The sequence below is a fragment of the Terrapene carolina genome, unplaced genomic scaffold (assembly GCF_002925995.2).
Source record: "Terrapene carolina triunguis isolate 2854851 unplaced genomic scaffold, T_m_triunguis-2.0 Scaffold95, whole genome shotgun sequence".
Lineage (NCBI taxonomy): Eukaryota > Metazoa > Chordata > Testudines > Emydidae > Terrapene > Terrapene triunguis.
This window is the reverse complement of record NW_020664446.1, coordinates 40,652,390-40,673,461: the sequence shown is the minus strand read 5'-3', so window position 1 is coordinate 40,673,461 and position 21,072 is coordinate 40,652,390. Positions and strand designations below refer to the sequence as shown.

The 21,072-nt window shown below is 42.5% G+C and overlaps 2 protein-coding genes across 5 annotated transcripts in view; both read left to right on the top strand.

The window, feature by feature from the left end:
• Positions 1-3,799, top strand: part of PPA1 (inorganic pyrophosphatase 1) — a 23,122-nt gene extending 19,323 nt beyond the window's left edge. The window contains exons 10-11 of the mRNA XM_026650925.2: positions 638-677; positions 3,750-3,799. Of these exons, the coding sequence (XP_026506710.1) occupies positions 638-677; positions 3,750-3,799 (90 nt within the window). The remainder of the gene's footprint in view (positions 1-637; positions 678-3,749) is intronic.
• A 4,607-nt stretch (positions 3,800-8,406) lies between these two features.
• SAR1A (secretion associated Ras related GTPase 1A) lies at positions 8,407-20,789 on the top strand. 4 transcript variants are annotated; one of them, XM_024201866.3, is made up of 7 exons: positions 8,407-8,483; positions 10,486-10,560; positions 14,038-14,157; positions 15,488-15,553; positions 16,977-17,080; positions 17,709-17,840; positions 18,707-20,789. In XM_024201866.3, exons 2-7 carry the CDS (start codon positions 10,503-10,505, stop codon positions 18,821-18,823), a joined length of 597 nt encoding a protein of 198 aa, XP_024057634.1. In that variant the 5' UTR covers positions 8,407-8,483; positions 10,486-10,502; the 3' UTR covers positions 18,824-20,789. The 4 variants fall into 4 exon arrangements, with proteins under 4 accessions (XP_024057634.1, XP_024057636.1, XP_024057635.1 ...); XM_024201868.2 differs by having other exon boundaries at positions 8,469-8,487; XM_024201867.2 differs by lacking the exon at positions 8,407-8,483 and adding an exon at positions 8,489-8,575.
• Positions 20,790-21,072: the final 283 nt, after the last annotated feature.

The window sequence follows — 21,072 nt, the reverse complement described above, 5'->3', positions numbered from 1 at the left end:
GCTGACAGGGCGAGTGGCTGGGCCAGGGCCGGCTCCCGGCAATGCCGCCCCAAGCAAAAAAAATAAAAAATAAAAATAAAAAAGGGGGGCCGGAGTGCCGCCTCTTAGAAAGTGCCGCCCCAAGCACATGCTTGGAGGGCTGGTGCCTAGAGCTGGCCCTGGTCACCAGCCACAATACTTTTCCGTCTTATCACTAGGAAAGCAAATACTCCTTGGGAAATATTAAACCTTGAATCCAAAACTAATTCTAAATGTCCTTTGCTCTTGTTTTTTTGGAATCCAGTATTGGGACATAAAATAGCTATGGCTGCAGAAAGACAATAGCCTATTATCTCCTTGCCTTTGTAGAGGTAGATACGCCTAGTGCAGAATGCCACCAAAAAATAGCTGGCTTGATTACTTCCATATTATCTAGAAGCTGTGCTGATTTACAGAATACTGACAATATATAGCTGTGTTCTTCATCACCCATAGTTCTCCAGTGTTGGCTGGTATGAATCTCTCCATATTTATATAGTCTGGATTTTAAATCTAGTTTAGTAAAGAGAGGGCTTTGTGAACACCCAGAAGCACAGTAGTCTCCAGATCTTAATAGATTCCATAATCATAAGCCATTAATGCACTTCTTATTTATCAGGTACCACCCTGTGGAACTGCCAATACAATACCACCTGAAGGTAAGCCTTAAAACCTACATCTCATTCCAAAGTGACTTTAAGAAGTGTTAAGAGATATTCTATAGGAAAATATTTGCAGTCAATTTTTAAGTATGGTAACATTTTTTTAAAAGCATTGGAAATAAACTAAAAGCTTTATTTAGAACTCTAGATTTTGTAAGTAACACTGTTTAAAAATGTCTGAACAACTTTTCCACTGTGTTAACTCCTAATTTTGTACATGTGAAGATGCTGCAGCAACTGCTGTTTCTCTAGCTTTAACAAGAAGAGAGGAAGGAATACTGAGATTAGTAGGTTTCTTGAGCTTTAGGAAAAGCACTCCAGAGGACTGAAAGCATAGTGAATGCAGCAGAACGCACACCTCTCTACTTTATGCAAAAAAAAAAAGTGAAAGGGGAAGATTTTACAGTAGTAGTGTAACATATATTCATTAATAGTGCGATGTATAAGTGAGCTGAAAAAAGAGGCTTGATTTCACACCCCCAGGAGCCAGAAGTAACAAAAACCAGACAAGTTGCCAGAAAAGCAATACTCCCTCTTGTCAGTTTCTAAAGCATTTGTTACTGTGTGACTGGTTCATTAAAGATACAAGCATATTCAATGAGGCAAAAGCATTTTTAAACTTGTAATTGGATATTCCTAGTAACATTAAATGGGTTCACTGATTGATGATGCCAGTACTGAAGCAGCTGTCACAACTATAAGCATTCTTTGGTCATCCATCTTTTTTTTTTTCTATATATGATGCTATAACATGTCTGTAATCTTAGAATCTTGAGGCTGCTAGCACCAATGCAGTCCTAGAGTAAGTCAGTTACTAAAACCTTTTCACAGATTGCCTTACTTCAGGAGTTGTGGGATCATAACTATGTAATAAAGAGAAATGCCTGAAATGAGCTGCCATCTTGAAGCCCCATCACCCCATAAAGGGATCCGTCTCCACAAAAAACTTTTTTGGGGTAATGCTCCCAACTCCATGGCTCAGGATTCATTGAAATCCTAAGAGCCCTTTTTGCACCATTGTCTAATCAGTGGGTAATCAAAATGGCTGCCTTGTTGCCAAGGAAAGTCTAGTGTAGTAATTAAGTTCTAAAGTAACAAGTATGAAGTTTGCTTAAGAAGGGGGAACACAGATTAAACTTTCTTGTTAACTAATGGCTTGGCTACACTTGCAGATGTAAAGCGCTGGGAGTTAAAACCAGCCTTCAGAGACATCAGCAGGGAAAACGCTGCCGTGTGTTTACACTGTCAGCTGCAAGCGCAGTGGCGTGGCCACATTAGCAGCTCTTGCAACGCCACAGTGCATTGTGGTAGCTATCCCAGCGTGCAACTGGCTGCAGTGTGCTTTTCAAATGCGGGGTGTGTGTGTGGAGTGTGACGGAGTGTATTGTGTGTATGTGGGGGGCGGAGAGTGTCAGCATGCTGTCTTGTAAGTTCAGATGGCAGCAGAGCCCCACCCCCATGCACAAAAGCCTCAGCAGCAGCAGCATTCCACAGTAATGGTTTGCTTTGTGTCCCGGAGCAGATAAGCATGCCGGCTGTCAGAAACGGAGCTTTGAAAGGGGATACTTGCATGTCTGCAGCCGAGTTCTAAACAATGACCAGAGTGGCCACCTGACTTCAGGGGATTATGGGACATTTCCGGAGGCCAATCACAGCGCAGTAATGCAACATGTCCTCCACACTGACACCCGGGGCGTTTCACCCAGGGTGCAGCAAGCTTTATGCTTCTTGTGGAGGTGGATTACCAGGAGTGCTCCAGCTGCAGAGTCCAGGAGCTCTAAGTGCTTTGCCTGTGTGGACACCTCAGGAGTTAGGGTGCCCGGGGCTGATTTAATGCTCTCTAACTTGCAAGTGTAGCCAAGCCCTTAGTTTGGAGAGAGTGCTAGTGTGATAAATGAAGTGGGGGTAGCTCCCTTTGATGGACAGCCAGCCAGCTAGCTGTGAAATTCATCTTGGTGGCTGTTCTTTACTTGCTTTACCTGTAAAGGGTTAAGAAGTCCCCCAGTAAAGAAAAAAAGTGGGCACCTGACCAAAAGAGCCAGTGGGAAGGCTAGAACTTTTTAAAATTGGGAAAGAAACTTTCCCTTTGTCTGTTGGTCTCTCTGGGCTGAAGAGACAGGGCAGCAGGAATACTGTGTAAAGTTTGAACCAGATATAAAAATCATCAGTTCATATCTAGAACTACTTTTAACAACCCAAATATGTAAGTAAATTAAAAATGTTTAGGAAGACGCAATTAGGTTTATTTCTGTTTATTTTTTTTTAAGGCTTGTGAACTTCTCTGTGCTAACCCAGATGCTTTTGTTTGCTTATAACCTTTAAGGTAACCCCCAAGAAAGCTATTTTGGGTGTTTAATTTAAGTTTCTTTCCCAATTTAAAAAAGTTCTAGCCTTCCCATTGGCTCTTTTGGTCAAGTGCCCACTTTTTTTCTTTACCTGGGGGACTTTTTAACCCTTTACAGGTAAAGCAAGTAGAGAACAGCTACCAAGAGGGATTTTACAGCTAACTGGCTGGCTGGGTGTCCATCAAAGGGAGCTGCTACCTCCTCTCTCACCCCCTCCCGCCTTTTCATTTATCACAGCTAGTCAGGAACTCTTCTGGAATTTTTAAGTATTTAATACTGCCCTAGAGCTTGTGCAGAATGCTTGATCTGCACTATTGTGTGAAAACATTAAAGTACAGTGACTGCAAACATCAGGGTGGCTTAGCTAATTTTAAGGCTGTATTGTTACTGTTCTAATTGCTTCTCTACTTAGCAATACTGATAAAATGCCAAAAAGAGTCTTGCTCCCATTCTAGTTAATAGCAAAGCTTCCACTGACTGCAGTGGGAGCAGAAGCAGTTCCAAAATCGCATTTGATAGTCCAGGGTTGAGGAAATTTAGTAAAGTTTGAAAGAATTGGTTGGTAAGTAACTCCTAATAGCCTCAGGCAGATAACACTGGGTCCACAAACTCTTCTGCAGAAATATTAATGGTCTGTGGAGTCCTGGAGAACTTGAACTAAATGTACAATGATAACTGAGTTTAAACCTTTTTTTTCTCCCCCCCGCCCCTTTTCTGACTACAGTGGACAAGTGGTTCTATGACCAGAATATGACCAGAAAAACTAAGACCTAAAGGTTGAAATGCCTACATTTCTCCTACCAGGAAGCCCTAAGTGGGGGAGGGGGTGACGAGAAATACTACTTTACAGTTCCAGAGGAAAAAATGGTCTTATCGTAGGTAACTTATTATAACAGAATTGCATATCTACCAATGATGTCATGTTCAAGATGTACCAAAGACATGTGGAGACTAAAAGCAATCAAGAGCAGCTTCACGTGTCCTAATATGTATCTTTGTACATCACGACAGCAGTTGTTCAACTCAGTTGTGTACAGAATACTTGATGGGTGTTCACTGTATGTTAGTAAGAAATAAAAATTATTTTGCTGAAATTCATTCTGTGGATTCCTGTCTCCTCCTTCTCTCCTCTCCCAGTATTCTGTCTAAACACAAAGCTAGTCTGCTGAATCAAATAAGCCTTTAAAAACAAATTTCTTCTATCAAGAGACAAAGACTGCATATGTTCATCTTGTGCTTCACAGCCCAAAGATTCTGTGGAGGGACCATGACTCTTAATTTCAGTGATTGTACAAATGTGGTGTCTCTGCTTGAAAAATGCAAATACCTAGACACTCAGGTTAGCAGTACTCAACTGCCATGGCAGTTTTTAATTACAAACCACTTACTCCTGTGCATCAGCTAGACCTTAAAGCACAGAAACCTTTGCTTGAGTATATTAACTTACACAAATTTAAACAACTCTAAGTGCTGTTGTTGCAAGAAATTTATTACTAAAACTGACCGTTAGCAGAAAATTCTATTTACTTCATACCAGGGTGGATACAAACTGATTTTTTAAAAAAAATCTAACCTGATTTAAATACATTTTGATACTCTTTTTTATTTAAATAGAGGTTTGTTTGTTTTTAAATAAACCTATTTAAAATTCTGAAACTGACAACCTATGTTAAGGTTTAAACCAGGGGTCTCAAACTCAATTTACCTTAGGGCCAGTGCCAGTCCTCAAATCCTACCAGCGGGCCAATGTCATTCATGCTGCCCAGAACCCGCCCCCCCTCTCCCCCCCCGCCTAAGGCTCTGGGACGGAGTTTGGGTGAGGGAGTATCAGAGGGGTAGTCGTGTTAGTCTGGATCTGTAAAAAACAGAGTCCTGTGGCACCTTATAGACTAACAGACGTATTGGAGCATAAGCTTTCGGGGGTGAATACCCACTTCGTCAGATGTATGGGTGGGGTAGGAGGTCTGGGTAGGGGATTGGGGTGCAGACTCTGGGAGGGAGTTTGGGTGGGGGAGGGGATCTGGGATGCAGGCTTTGGGATGGAGTTTGGGGGCTGGGGATGGGGTGCAGACTGGGAAGGGGTATGTGGAGAGGGCGTGGAGGGTGCCACTTACCTGGGACTCCAAGGCAGGGCGGACCAGGGGGCCTCCGCAAGCTTCTGCCCCCAGGCACCGCCCCCACAGCGTCCCATTGGCCTGCCCCTGGGCTGCAGGGAGGGGCCGGCAGTCACTGGAGTGAGCAGGCAGATGTACTGCCTGGGCTCCTGAGGGGGGAGTGCCCTGGGGTGGCAGGTGGGACCACAGAAGAGACCCAGCCCCAAAACTGCTGGAGCCCCAAGGGCCACATTGGGGAGGCTTGTGAGCCGCAGATGGCCTGCGGGCCGGGAGTTTGAGACCACTGGTTTAAACTATTAAAATATTTATAGATACTTAGCAATACATTTTTGTGGCTAAGCTTTTTTAAAAAAGTCAAACCTCTGAACTAGTGGCTAAGTACCTGGAACCAGAGTTTGAAGTACTAAATCAGTGTTTGATGGCAGTAGCTTCTGCAGCTGCAGAGAGATTGTCTCTTTGGTTTATTCAACTAGCTCAGCTCAATGACTAGTTTATTGCCTCCTTAACTTTGAATGGGGAGTTGAAAGTGCAGAAAACCTTGTTTTCCTATTCCCATCTCTGAATAAAAACTAGTGTGAGGAGGATATTTACTAGTTCTAAAATCTTGAAGGACATTGTTTCCAATCACCATCAGTTCAATACACTAACTATAAATAATACTTTTGTTTTTAATCAATTAGTTTTATATGCAAAGCCTATTTTGATTACTTTCTTCTTATGTATCAGCACATTTAAGTATTGTAACTAATAAACAGTTTTAAAATGCTGTTTTATGCATTTAATTGAATTTGAGTTTTCATCCAAACAAAGTTTGACACAAATCTTGTAGTAAAAATGAATCAATCCTTTTCTAAAATAATAAAAATGTAAATTAAGAATCTGAATACATTTTAATCTATGTAATTGCTTAATACATGTATAGGTACAGTGTATTCGCCAGGTTAGCAAAAAGAAGCAGAAAATATAGTTTAAAGACTAGATTTAGTTGTAAATCCAATACATTTTAATGGTTACCATTAATTTTTGCATTTTACTTTAAAAAAAAATAACTTTAAATCACACATACAATCTGATTTAAATATTTTTATTTAAATCAGTCCACCCTGCTTTATAAACTTGCTACATAGATAGTTTTGCTGTTTTTGTTGCTGACCAATTGCTTTTGCTCCAGCACTACTATAAGCACGGTTCTGAGGGAGTTTGAGCACAAAAAGTCCTCCAACTCCACAAGAGGGTGTTTCAGATTTTCAACCCAAGGAGAGAGTCTCCTTTTCTGGGAACTTTTGTTGAGAACAGCACCAGCTCTCATGGTCCATGGGTGGCATGTAAAGGGTGACAAACAGAAAGTATTACGGTTTAGGCACTGGACTGCAACTTCAGAAATCTGGGTTCAGTTCCTTGCTCTACTAGATTCCCTGTTTGACCTTGGCCAAGTAATGCCTGCTCTGTCCCCCAGTTTCCCATTTGCAAACAGAAAAAATACTTTAATCTTGCAGAACTATAAAGATACACTTGCTAATGTAAATCATTATGTGCTGAATGAACAAATACTGTCTTTTGGACAACTGTGCTTTTTACCAGTTAAAAGAACAATAAAAAGTTAATGGCTACAGTCTGAGTCCAAAGAGATTTAAACAGTCAAATAAGAGTGCCATCTGTGAAGGATTTCCCTAACCTGCAGCTTTGAATTTTCAAAATCTCCAGGGTCCACGTTCCCAAAATAATAGCGCTTCTGCTCTTTGACTACTGTTCTTTAAAGCACTTATTTATTGCTGTTTCTCAGGAAGGTGCCTTAAAAAAAAGCTAATTTAAGTAATATGTACTATTTCCAAACTGTCTTACTTCTAAGAGCCTTGCAGAGCAAATGCTATAATGAGCAACCTGCAGATTCTATTCCATCTTACATTATCACCATCTGCTACGGTTACTTGGGCACGGTATGTTTGTTACCTGACTGAATGAACATGACTCCTTAGAATCTGGCTTTCAGGGTGAATATATGCTTGTGAATTAAAAATCCAATTTCAACTAAGTAGTTAGTAATATGTGCTGTGACACACTCCTGCCAAAACACTTGGTTCACAAGAATGTGCACAGAAAGCACATTCTAGGGAAGTTATATGATACAACAGTTACAGCTAACTCACTTAAAAAACTGAACTAATGTTAGCTTGAGTATACCCCTCAAGAACTCAACTTCCATTTATATATGTGCATTGCTTAGAGAACAGGTGGCCTGGGGAGGGATGCTCAGAAGAGGCCAGAAAGGGGAGTATTACCACTTACCTCCCTGCTCTATCATCCTAACCTCCTGTAGTTCATCAGAGGGAGGTGTGTTCACGGGAGAAAGCAGGGATGTGCTAGGGCTTCTCCTGCATCCAGGAGCATCTCTACCTAAAGTGAAGCAGGAGGGGATGAGTCTCTAAACAAGGGTCAAAGAATGGACAGTGGGCTATATGGAGGAGCAGCTGTCTGGGCTGGAGGCATGGTCAGATGCCACTAACGGGGGCAGGGGGGAAAGGGGTGGTGAGCACCTTAGGGCCGCTTCACGGTTCCCCCACAGGCTGCCCATACAAGCTACGTAATGGCTGGGGGGAGGGACTCGTGGGGATTGCAGGGTGCCTCGCGTGGAGCCCCGCTCCGTGAGGTTCCCAGGGGCGCGTTAGCAAAGCGCCTCTCCTGCAGACAGCGAAGCGGCAGGGGTCACACGCCCCCCCCCGCCCATCACTCCCTGCCAGACACAGCGGGGAAAGGCCAGCCCGGCCCAGCGGGCACCTGACCCATCTCCTAGGCACCCAGCTAGCGCCGGCCCCGCGCGCTGCTCCGTGGAGGCGGCAGGCAGAGCCCTCGGCCTGAGCGCCTCGCCCCGTAGTGCAGTTCTCCTCGCCACGCCCTGGGGCCGCGCTGCCCACAGACAAGCTCTGCCCGGCCGGGGCCAAAAGGAGCGGGGGGGCCTGGAACTGCCCCTGAGCGCGGCTCCGATCCCGACCCCTACAGCCGAGGCACAGAGCGGCCGCCTGCCCGGCCCCGGCTACCCGCTCTGTGACGTGAACTGTCGGCTGCCAGGACAGCGCCCGTGCATCTCTACTGCGCGCATGCGCCCGCCGCGCGACCGGATGCAGCCAGAGCTTCCCGGCGCCGGGGCACTGACAGCCTACAATGAAAGCCCAGAGGAACCGCTCCAAGCGGCGGGGGCGAGACTCGAACCCGGGACCCGAACCGTGACACGTCACCACGCCGCGGCCGCACGCAGCGCGCGCTAGCCAGCGCGGCGGACCCAGCCCCCGGAAGCAGGCGGGGGAAGAGGTGCTACGTATTTCCGGCGTGTAGCTGGCGGCTGCCGAGTAAGTGAGTGGGGGCTGCCGCCTGTCGAGGGACCGCAGCCCGGGTCAGCAGCAGGGAGAAGAGCCGCGAGAGGCTGCTGCGGCGGGGGGAGGTGAGGGGCGGCTGGGCAGCGCGGCGGCCGGGGCCCGGGGAGGGGGCACTGGGCCGCGGTCGGGCCCGGCGGGGGGAGGGGAGCCGAGTGACACGCAGTCGGTTTGGGTGGGAGCCGCTACGCGCGCGGAGGGGGCTCCAGCGCCGGTGAGGGAGCAGCTCTGCCGTGGGGGGGTGGGAAAGTCCAACCCTTCCGCGGGGCCGGTGTCTGGGTCCCTTCTCCGTGCGCTGCGGGCCCTCCCCACCCCAGCCTGGGCCTATGGGTCTAGGGCAGCGGGGTTTCCGCTCCCGCCAGCCCCCTGGCGCTGTCACACGCCGGGCGGACCGGGAGAGTCAGTCCAGAGCACGGGGGCCTTTGAGCCCTGGCTTCAGCCGCAGGCCTTACGCAGGGCGACCCGATTGTCAGGGAACTGGACGTGGGTGAGTACATGGTCAGGTGCCCTGTAGGAGCTTGGCCCCTTGGCAGGCACCTTACCCCGGCTCTAATTACCGTATCCTCACGCAGGATTTCAACATTCTCCTCGGGAGCCTGGGTTTGAGAATTATGCTTCTTATGTTAAATTTATTTACAGGAGGATCTATTCTTCCTCCTATTATTTTTGTTTGTTTTGTTTTGTTTTTAAGTCGCTGTAAATGAGCTGAACTAACCTTTAGCCACAATCGTACTTATGGTACATAAAAATCACTGCTGACTTACAAGCACTAAAAGCATAATGAGGTAGGACTAAACAAGACAAGTTGAAAGCATTAATTGTGGCTTGGTGCAGCCAATAAACCTGCAGCTCCCCTTGTAATATTTGCTCTTTTGCTAAGCATTGTTTTTATTGTTCAGTTGCATTTTAGCTTTTGAGAAGGAAAACCCTGAGGGGATTTGATTTGCGTTTCATTTTCATTCTGACTACTTCTGAAAGGAGAGGGTGAACTCTTTATGTACTCCAAAGTCAGCCACCACACAGTTTTACAAAAATTGGTCTCATGGCTTTTGAAACCATTTACCTTGTGTATCACCGAAACAGAGACATGCAGTTTATAACTGCACCAAAGAAAGTCTGGTAATGAGCATGATAGTTAAGAGAGGCAGATACATAAGTATAATTCAGGAAGCAGCTAGAAGTGAGCAGTTATTGTTAACATAGAAGTTAGTGGGATGTTCCATGCAGTGGTGCATCCTGAAATGCCCACAGACTGATGACTTCAGTACTGTTAGTACACCAACTCCTCTGTTACATATAGCTGCTGGAGTGCAAGCAGTTGGTAATGCTTGCAGTCTTAGAACCTGTTTGTGGAAAAGGACATATTGACCTAAAATGAAGTTTTTTGAAATGCTGTTTGAAAATTTCCAGAGATCTTTAACATCCACTCAAAATAGGGACCAGGGGTCAGACACCCTCTTTCAACTCCAGTAATAGTTGGGTAACAAATTTGAGTTCAGCCTTCTGGTGCAGAGGCAAGTATGCTATCAACTAGGCTTAGCACGCCAGTCAAATGATGTCAATAAACCAGTCAGTCAAATGACCAGTCAAGTCATAGCAAGAATACCCTGATGTAGGAGGCAGTCTAGCTTTCTGATTGCATCATGGTGTCATTCTTTTTTTTTTTTTTTTTAGAACTTGATTTTCACATTTATCTGAAATAAAATAACTCAGTTAAGTAACTTGTTTGTTGTAATTAGTCATGAGTCCCTAAGGCTAAACCTTTTGGAGTCTATAAAGTCTTATTTTTTTGCTGCTGTTATGGTTCTAATAAATTAATGCTTTAAAATATTTGTTCATTCTTAACGTTATTTGACCAGTCAATTGACCACTTATTTTTGGACCTGTCAAATGCCCATCCCTACTACCAACTGAATCTTGCTGGCATAGGGGGTTTAAGGTTTTTACCCATAAATGTCTCATGTTTGTTTTCTTGCAGGCAACTAATCTTCAACAATGTCTTTCATTTTTGAATGGATTTACAATGGCTTCAGCAGCGTGCTGCAATTTTTAGGTAAAATTTCAAATTTGTATTTACCATCAAACATAAGTTCGTTTAACTAAATAGATTTTAAATCATTCTGATTAAATCAGTGCAAATGCTAAACAGACACACAACCAAGTGTAATTGTTGCTTCAATTAGTTTAATTTAATTTGGTAATTTACCAACACAAGATACATTCAAACCAGTTTAATCCTTGTTAAAAATGGTTTATCTACATTAAGCCTTTTCACTGGATCAATTTAAAATCTAGTTGAAAAAACAGTTTAAACAGAAAAACAACGAGGAGTCCGGTGGCACCTTAAAGACTAATAGATTTATTTGGGCATAAGCTTTTGTGGGTAAAAAAACCCACTTCTTCAGTTTAAACAGATGCACTTTTTCTAGTATAGTTGACACCCTTATTGAATGTATTAGTTCATTAGGATTTTCTCTCCTGGTATAATAGCAAACAGTACTGATGAGATGATGGTGGTAGGATTAGTTCATTTGTACCTTCATTTACAAAGTACCTAAGTAATGAGAGTAGCTTGATCCACAGTTGAATTTTTAAAAATGTAAGACCTATAAAACATTCCTTCCCCTTTATTTGGTGAGCCCTGCCTCATACTGTACTGCTGTGCAATAATCTGATGCAGTTTATAATGAAGATACTCTCCCCTTCCGTGGTATTTTTGAGACAATTCTCTAATCCTCCTCATTGTCTGAGTAGCTCTTTATCTGAGTTTTATGGACAAAATTGGAGGCACAGAGGTTAGGTAATCTTCCCATAGTGTTTCAGGGAAATCTGTGACCTACTTAGACATGAGTTCTCTTCCTAACTCCAGTCCTTCTGGTTTACAAGTTAAACATAGAATCATAGAAATGTAGGGCTTGAAGGGAACTCGAGAGTTCATCTGATCCAGCCTCCTGTCCTGGGGCAGGACCAACAATACATAGGCCAGGGGTGGCCAACTTGAGCCTGAGAAGGAGCCAGAATTTACCAATGTACATTGCTAAAGAGCCACAGTAATATGTCAGCAGCCCTTCATCAGCTCCCCTCCCCTCCCAGCGCCTCCCACCCACCGGCAGCCCTGCCAATCAGCGCCTCCCCCTCCCTCCCTGCACCTCCCGATCAGCTTTTTCGTGGCATGCAGGAGGCTCTTGAGGTTTGGGGGAGAGGAGCGAGGGCATGGCAGGCTCAGGGAGGGGGCAGGAAGGGATGGAGTGGGGGCAGGGCTTGTGGCAGAGCCAGGGGTAGAGCTGTGAGCACTCCCCGGCACATTGGAAAGTTGGGACCTGTAGCTCCAGCCCCAGAGTCAGTGCCTATACAAGGAGCCGCATGTGGACACAGGTTGGCCACCCCTGACCTAGACCATCCCTGAGAGGCGTTTGTTTCACCTGGTCTTAAAAACTTCCAATGATGGAAATTCCACAAACTCCCACAGCAGCCTATTCCATTGCCTAAGTATTAGAAATTTTTTCCTAATATCTAACCTAAATCTTCCTTGTTGCAGACTAAGCTGATTACTACTTGTCTTACCTTCAGTGGACATGGAGAATAATTGATCACTTTCCTCTGTATAACAGCCCTTAATGTAGTGGAAGGCTGTTATCAGGTCCACCCCCCTCAGTCTTCTTTTCTCAAGAATAAACATACCCAGTTTTTTTTATCCTCATAGGTTGGTATTTCAAAACATTTTATCATTTTGGCTGCTCTTCTCTGTCCTATCCTCTCATTTTTGTGGACTCTCTCCCATTTGTTCACGTATTTCTTAAAATGTGGTGCCCAAAACTGGACATAATAATCCAGTAAAGTCCTCACCACTGTGGTGGAGTGGGACAGTTACCTTGTTGTATGTACAACACTCCTATTAATACACATCTCAGAATATTAGCCTTTTTTGCAATTTCATCACATTGAGTGGCTTTCAAATTGAATGTGAGCCAACAAACTGCTAGATCTTCTTGTGCAGTACTACCACCGAGCCCGTTATTCCCAATTTTGTATTTATGTATTTGATTTGTCCTTCCTAAGTGCGGTACTTTGTACTTCTCTTTATTGAATTTCATTTTGTGGATTTCAGATCAATTTTCCAATTTATCAAGGTCATTTTGAATCCTGTGCTCCAAAGTGCTTGCAACCCCTCCCACGTTGCTGTTATCCACAAAATGTTATAAACATATTCTTCACCCCATTATGTAAGTCATTAATAAAAATATTGACTAGTACCAGACAGACCCCTGCGAGACCTACAAGGTATATCCTCCTAGTTTGATATTGAACCATTGATAACTACTCTGAGTACATCTCCACAATTGTTTTCAAATTTATTTCCAGTCTTTTCCATTGACTTTCATGCTTTCCCTTGAACTATATCTCTTCAATTTCCTGCTATCTAGCTACTTAACTCTTATTAACAAGGCTTGGAAAATGTATCCAGTACCTGCTGGCCCAAGGACTAAGTCTTCGAATTGCCAGGCCAGCATACTCCAGCAGCCCAAGCCATGTATTCTCCTGTCCAGTGTCCTGTTAGTTGGATTCTCCCACCAAATACTGGGGCCCACGATGTAAGACTGATGCTAGTTGAACTGAGCTCAACTCTATATCTACACACTAGACCCAGCACACTCCAAATTGATGCTGATTGGGTCCAAATAGAACAATGTTATTGCTACCTTCGCCAATAAATTAATAATGCACAACCATCTGGATAAATCAGTTTATGGTGGCCCTGTGCCTGGTGCTTTGCCAAAGTGGGAGGAGAGCTCACCACAGACAGAGCTACCCTCTGACTCTGACTCCAGCTGGCTCCAAACCAGGGAGCAGTGTAGTGGTGGGCCCTTTGTCTACCATTCTAGAAGATGGCTGTTTCATTGGGGGTGTGGAGAATTCTGTGGGGAGACCTCTCCTGCCATTCTAGCAGAGGGCTCTGTGGGAGTGGCCTTTCTTATGTCTCCACTCCAGCAATTTGCTGGAATGGCAAGTGTGCCCATGCACAGAGACTTTCATTGAGGTGACATGGTAGTATCAGTGAGGTCCCACCTCTATGTAGAGACGTGTGCTAGATGGCTGTGGGGAAGCTCCCTTCAGTGGGGGTGGGGGTGGATGAATATTCCTGAGGGCTGCTTATTCCTAATGATGGCAACCAGGGTTTTCTGACCACCCCTTCTCTTCAGTTTGTCATGTATTCCATAGATGTGAAAATGGCTTTCAGGAAAAGCTTGAAAGTCCGTACGGAAATGAGTTTTTGTTGGGGGGAAGCCAAAACTAGTTTAGAAAACACTGTCCAGCCTCGTAATTAACACTTTGCTTTACCTTCCCAAAACCATAGGTTCATTTCCCAGTGTTGTGTTCCCTGTGCTGAGGGTTTATGGGTAATGTTTTACACTGTTGTTTTTGGAAGGTGTGGATTATGTGATACCACTGTAGTGTTTAATATCTATATTAGATCATATTTCTGCATGAGAGCAAATGTAAACCTGTTGAATTTTCTTTTCACTTCCAGGATTGTACAAGAAATCTGGAAAACTAGTGTTTTTGGGCTTGGACAATGCTGGTAAAACCACTCTTCTGCACATGCTCAAAGATGACAGATTGGGTCAACATGTCCCTACGCTACATCCAAGTAAGTTATCCGGTGATCTGATTTTGAGTCCATTGTTCATTGGATTTTCCTCATCAAAATCACTCATGCAACTGGATATTGAGCTGTAATGATGAAAAATGCCTTAATAGTTTTCATCTTTAGAGATTGACTTAGATTTTTAAAACTAACCTTGAGGACTTTTGTGTGGTGTCTGTCTCTTGAGGTGAAATTAAATTTGAGTAAGTCTTGTAATGAAACATCAGTTAAACTATATAAAGTGAATGCAGACGACTGACTCAGTTGAGTTAACACAAGCTTATTTTAAGCATAATTACTTTTCTAGATTAAATATAAAATTCATGTCTAGAGACTAATCAGGATGTACCCTTGGAAAAGAGCAACTCCTTTCCCATTTTAATGATCCTATGAAGTGGCTTTATCCTTTATGTAATAGGTCCCTCATACCATTCTGTGTATGGTTGTTGGAATTATTATTTGAAATTATTAATACTAATAATAATATAGGAAACCACAAACATCAGTTTAACCATAAATTCTTTATTAAGTCCAAAGGCCAAATGGTATTTAATACAGTTGCTCTAAACATGTCTAACAGCCTAAAAATAAGCAATCACTACACCCAAACAGTTTAAAAAAAAAAAAAAAAAAAGTATACTGAGCAATATACTTACAAATAGGCAAAACCTAGGGAAAATCGTCTCATCCTGGTGTGCTCCAGCATGATCTGGTGGAGTCTGACAAAGAACCTCAAATTCATAACTTTTTATACTCTTCAGCAAACAAATGATGTCATAGCCAGTTACCACTTTAGCTAACAACTAGTTTGAGACAGTTCACCCTCATTTTTCATTTTAATTCAAATAAGATTTACAACGTCCTTCTTCCCGGGGTCTTTCCTCCTTATCTTTTCCCCTCCATCCTGCTGACCAACAACTTTTTCATTTCACCTAGGTTCACAGAGAGATAATACTGGTACGTGGGATGGGAAGGTCCATGGTGACTCTTTTTAAGACAGGTTCTTTTTGTTATATTGAAAACCACCTGCCGTCACACCAGAGGCCTTCTTTTTAGGAACTTCTTGTTTCATTAGTCATTCTTTGAACCAGAAATCTTCCCTACTTCATTCCTTTTGGCCTTATAACTCATTATTTTCAAGGCCTTCCTTCTACTTGCTAGTCAGGGCCTTTCTTTACAACACATATATATTTCCTTAAACAAACTTAAACTAACTCTAATTGTTTGATTTTTATATTTATCCTACAGTGGTGTTGATAGGTACAATAAAATATGGTGGATGTGATAATGGCTGCAATTCAGCTAACTCAAGACTTTATTCCTCCTTTTTTAGCATCAGAAGAGCTGACTATTGCTGGAATGACTTTCACAACTTTTGATCTCGGTGGACATGAGCAAGGTAAGAACGGGCTTCTTTCAGAATTAGGGGACAGAAAAGAATATTAAGTGTTGCAGTTCATGCTGATGCTAATAATTATACTAAACTTTAGCCATCTTAAGGAAAATATATGGGAGAGCACTAACTATGGTCTCTTTTATTTTAACATGTAGAATTGGGTAATATTTATTTATATGTAAAGTTAATCATTCTGATTAACTTAGATTTCATTTACTGTAGCAGATGAATCTTGGTTCATCTGCTTCTGACAGTGTGTACAAAATCTTGCTTTCAGTACGCTTCTGCCCTAAATCTCTTACCATAGATGGCTTACATGTGCATAGAACCACAATGAAGCTTCCTAAAGGTGGTTTACAAGGGACTCTTTACATAAAGTTGACCTTTCTTTGTTTTTTAGAACTTTAGAGGTTATACTGAAAGCTTTTTCTGATTCTTTTGCCTTTGAAATATCAGGAATGTCAAATCTGGATTTCTTTCTTTTGTGAAGGATCTTCTGTGAAACTTATCTATATCATGAGCACTTACATCTTAATTGAACTGGATGGGAAGTTGAATTCTTAAGACTTCTCTTCTCCAAAATGATCATTAGTAATTGAAATCAAATAGGTTTCTAGTATTGTTTATTTTTAAATAACCTGTCAAAAATCCCTTCCCCCTTGGTTTCTCAGCTTTGTGTCTCAACTCTGGGATAGGTCACCATTTTACTAATTCTCCAGGTCAAGCAAGCCCTGGCCTTCTAATGTTTAGAAAAACCTTCCAGACATCTTAGACCTCAAAGAAACAAAGGTCACAAGCCCAGTTTTCTTCTTGCATGTCACCTTTAACCCATGACAGTGGGTTCTCAAACTTTTGTACTGGTGACCCCTTTCACATAGCAAGCCTCTGAGTGCAAGCCCCCCCCCCTTATAAATTAAAAACACTTTTAAATATATTTAATACCATTATAAGTGCTGGAGGCAAAGCAGGGTTTGGGGTGGAGCCTAACAGTTCGTGACCCCCTCCATGTAATAACCTCGCGACCCCCTGAGGGGTCCCGAACCCCAGTTTGAGAACCCCTGGTCTAAGCAGTTCTCTATGGCTGATATGATACCATGGCAATGGGCTTGGTATAAGAACCTGAGCAGAACAGATTTGTAGCTTTTGAATAATACAAAAATGAGTTAAACTACTGTTGCACTCAAGTGGCTCATCAACAAAAAAAAGTTCAAAAATAGTATGAGAAGCCTGCAAAAAGGTCTGATTACTTTTGCTGGTGAAGGAGAGAGAACTGACAATTAATACAAGTCACTGGCTTCAATTCAACTGCTCATCTTAAGTATTTAAACTTTTAAACAAATCATTCTTGCTTCTTTTCCTGTATGTGGGCATGCTGTCCCCCTCAAAGCAAGATTTTTACAGGGATATTTGTTCTTTTCTATTCTAGCACGCCGGGTTTGGAAGAATTACCTGCCAGCAATTAATGGGATTGTCTTTCTGGTGGATTGTGCTGATCATTCACGTCTCATGGAGTCTAAAGTTGAGCTTAATGTATGTTTCCAATTCGTAGTTTTTTCCATGCAGGAGCTATGTCCTGGCTTTACAAATGCAAATTTCCTCTGGCTTCAAGGGGGCTGGAACTTAACATACAATAATATCTTGGCCCCTGAGAGAGATCTTCCAAGCATTATAATCTTCTTCTCTTCCCTTCCCTTCCCTTCAAAAAAAGTTGACTTGGTTAAAGCCCTTTGCATTTAAAAAAAAAAAAGCAGCATCCTAAATTCTAATAACTGGTTGTTTGAGATGGAGAATTAAACTAATGAGGCCATTCTTAACTTAACTATTGTAGAGCCACAGGAACAATTTATAATTTTACTACATATACTAACACAGATTTAAAAATTGGCTGAAAATTTGCATGCTCTTATAGGCTTAATGTGTATTTTAAGTCTTCCGATCATTTTAAATAGCCAGTATAATTTATACAATAGCTGTCTTCAATAAACTGTTACGAGATTTGTACTCACCTCTGAGGAATTTTTTCCTCTTCAAAGTGCCATAACATCAAAAGATCATTTTAAATTGTTGCCAGTTCTGATTTGAAGCAAAGAAATAAAAGGTCACTACAGATAACGAATTTTTATAGTGCATCATGTTAACACTTGTGTTTTCCCTATAGGCACTAATGACAGATGAAACAATATCCAATGTGCCAATCCTTATCTTGGGTAACAAAATTGACAGACCAGAGGCCATAAGTGAGGAAAAACTGCGGGAGATTTTTGGGCTTTATGGACAGACCACAGGAAAGGTAAGATGAAAAGAGTTTGAGCCTTTGGCTATTAATAAGGTCATGGGGAACTAAATGAAGAATGGAATATTTTTTTATAAGTGATTTTACGTGTTACCAAGAATGCACATCAAGATTTGTTAACCAGGTCATTCTGTCCAAAAATTATTTGAAAGATATTAAAAATACTGGAGTGTTAATGGGAACTGTCTGGATATTTAAGACTTGGTACAGACATGATATTTCTGAAAGAAATTGTAGTAGTTGATCCATTTGGAAGCTTTTTGTACTGTTCACCTAACTCTTCTACCCCCTTAGGCATCCTTGCTTTTTTGCTTTGCTAGAAATGACTGAGCTTTCTTTCACAGCCATGTTAAAAAGATGATTAAACACAAATACTAAACTATATAGTGGAAAATGCAAGAATACACTTTGGGTGCACTATAGAGCTTCTGCATGCTATGCATCTTGTATTTCAATTTTAAAATTCATTAATTTGTACAACTGCTATATCAAAATAGTTGCCTAGCTGTTCTCACTTAAAAGCAGGATTTGAGTTCTCTGCTTCCAATGTCCTATTGTTCAACTGCCTATCTAAGTCTCTTGGTTCACTGTAGTCTGGCTGTTAGGTCTGTAGGAGCAGCTGTTGAGATGCAATTGTGGACAACTAACTTTAAAAGGCTGTGTAAAGAAGACTATAAAATAAAACTAAAGAGATCTCTGTAAGACTGGTAAGTGAAACTTCAGTAGGAAAATCTTGCTAGTCCAGCATTTGACTCCTAGGTTACCATTTGGTAAGGATAAAGAAACTGCACCTCCTTGCACTTACATACACCGATCGGTGCTTGTTGCAATTCTGACTTCTTCCTATTTTCTTGATTCCCCAGGGAAATGTGCCACTGAAGGACCTGAACACACGCCCCATGGAAGTGTTCATGTGCAGCGTGTTGAAGAGACAAGGCTATGGCGAAGGCTTTCGTTGGCTATCACAGTACATTGACTGATGTTTGGACAGACATAGAGTTTTACTCCTCTGGACTGATCCTGTTCACAGCTTCCTTATGGACTTTTCTATTAGAATGTGGAAGGCTCTCCTGCCACATATTGGCATTGACCAAGAGACTCCTGGTTTTCAACTATCCTGTTGCACAGTGGTGACACAACTCTTTTCCACATGACTGGGAGATAACACAATTCTGCACACTGGTGCAAGTTGTCCCTTTCAGTTGCCATTGTTTCCCACAGAACCCATGGCTTTCAGTTACAATGGGGCTGGTGTGATCTGGAATCCAAAACTCTGCACGCTGTACTGCAACACCTGAAAAAGAGAATACGTCTCACCACTGTGGCTAATTGACTTAAAGAAAGCAATTATATTTTTTAAAAAAAGTGTTAATGTAAGCAGTGTCCCTTCTAACTTTTTGGTTTAACATTTATCTTGTTTGGTCCAGAGTCTATTAGGGTTTTTTAAAATCTATTTAATGGTATTTAGATATTTCCCAAATTAATGAACCACGTATCATGATATTAAAGTCCTAAATAAACATAGATTTGGGCTTAACTGGTCTATAGGATGGTTGTGCTGTGTCACACTGGGTGATCATGAAGAGGATGCTGTTGGGACTGACTTGTGCAATGAAGCTTCTTTAACTTACAGGGATTTTAGTTGAAAAAGGACACACACAAGCACGTCTGTTCTGTTGCTGCCTCATGCTTAGGTGTTTGAATGCAGTTTCCAGTTTCAGCCTCCTAAAGTGGTGATGCTATGAAAGGGACAGTGTAGCTGTCTTGTTCAGTTTCCCATTAGCAGTCTTTCTGCTGTGGTGGATTAGGTTTATTGGGTTCTCACTCTAGAATGTAGGATGTTCTTTGTTGCAGGGTTCCACTGTATTATAACTAAAAATCATGACGTTATTTTGTTGTTGTTGTAGCATGAGTGTTCAGCATTTGCATCTGATAAGGTTGTTCATGTAGACTGCACCAGCTTCTTTTTATACTTAACAGACTTTGTCTGAAGTTTCATTATTGTCTAGAGCTCCTCCTTTTCAGTTAAATAAAATAAAGACATATCTTCCTCTACAAGGGGTGGTGATACTTAGTTGAAACTTATTCAAGCTTTCATAACTGGAAAGTACCCTTCATCATTAGGGGAAAGTGAAGAATCTTATTGTGACACTATGCAATGTAAGGCCTGAGAACAGCTTGTGTGTACTTGCCTGCCACAACCTCTCTCACACACCCAATAGTTCACAGAAAAATTATATATGAATGGGAAGTAAAACAAATGTTAGATCTTAAACCCTGTTGATTCTTGTCCTGCTGACATTATTCTGATTAATCCCCACAAGAGATATCATTATACTCCTGTAAAATGGAGAATAGATTCAGCTCGAAAATAGCCTGACACTTAATTCCCTATACCAACATCTGTTACTCCTAATGAGGGAAAGAGGAACTTTGAGTACTAGTTCAATAATTTATCCCCAATCTTTCTTTTTGGCAGCTGATTGCCTTTCCCACAGGTGGTGGTAGTGAACATTAGGATACAGTTTATACTTATGCTGAGTTTGTCATTTTGACCTAGCTTCATCAACCATTCACTGGAGTGTCGGAAGCCATATATTTTTCTACGGTAAGTGTTGGAATCTCCTGCGTAAATGTCACTGTGGAGTACTCAACAGTAGCATGTGATACTGCCATGTGTCAGGTATGAATTTAGTTTTACAACCAGAAAAAGGTTAACTGTGCTGCAAAAATGGTACATATGTTCTTCTGATGCTGGCATAGAAACATATAACCCTTATATTTCAATAAGTGAGTGGTTCTAAGTTGAGCTGAGCTTTCTATGGGCAAAGATTCAAGGAATGTCAGATTTGCTGAAGAGGAGGGGAACTGATAGAAGGTTGACTCTTCCTAGGGTGTAGAGCAGTGCTTCTCAAAGCCGGTCCGCTGCTTGTTCAGGGAAAGCCCCTGGTGGTCCGGGCCGGTTTGTTTACCTGCCACGTCCGCAGGTTTGGCAGATCGCGGCTCCTACTGGCCGCGGTTCGCCATCCCAGGCCAATGGGGGCTGTGGGAAGTGGCGCGGGCCAAGGGATGTGCTGGCCGCCCTTCCTGCAGCCCCCATTGGCCTGGAGCAGCGAACCGCGACCAGTGGGAGCTGCGATCGGCCAAACCTGCAGACGCGGCAGGTAAACAAACTGGCCTGGACCGCCAAGGGCTTTCCCTGAACAAGCTGCGGCCCGACTTTGAGAAG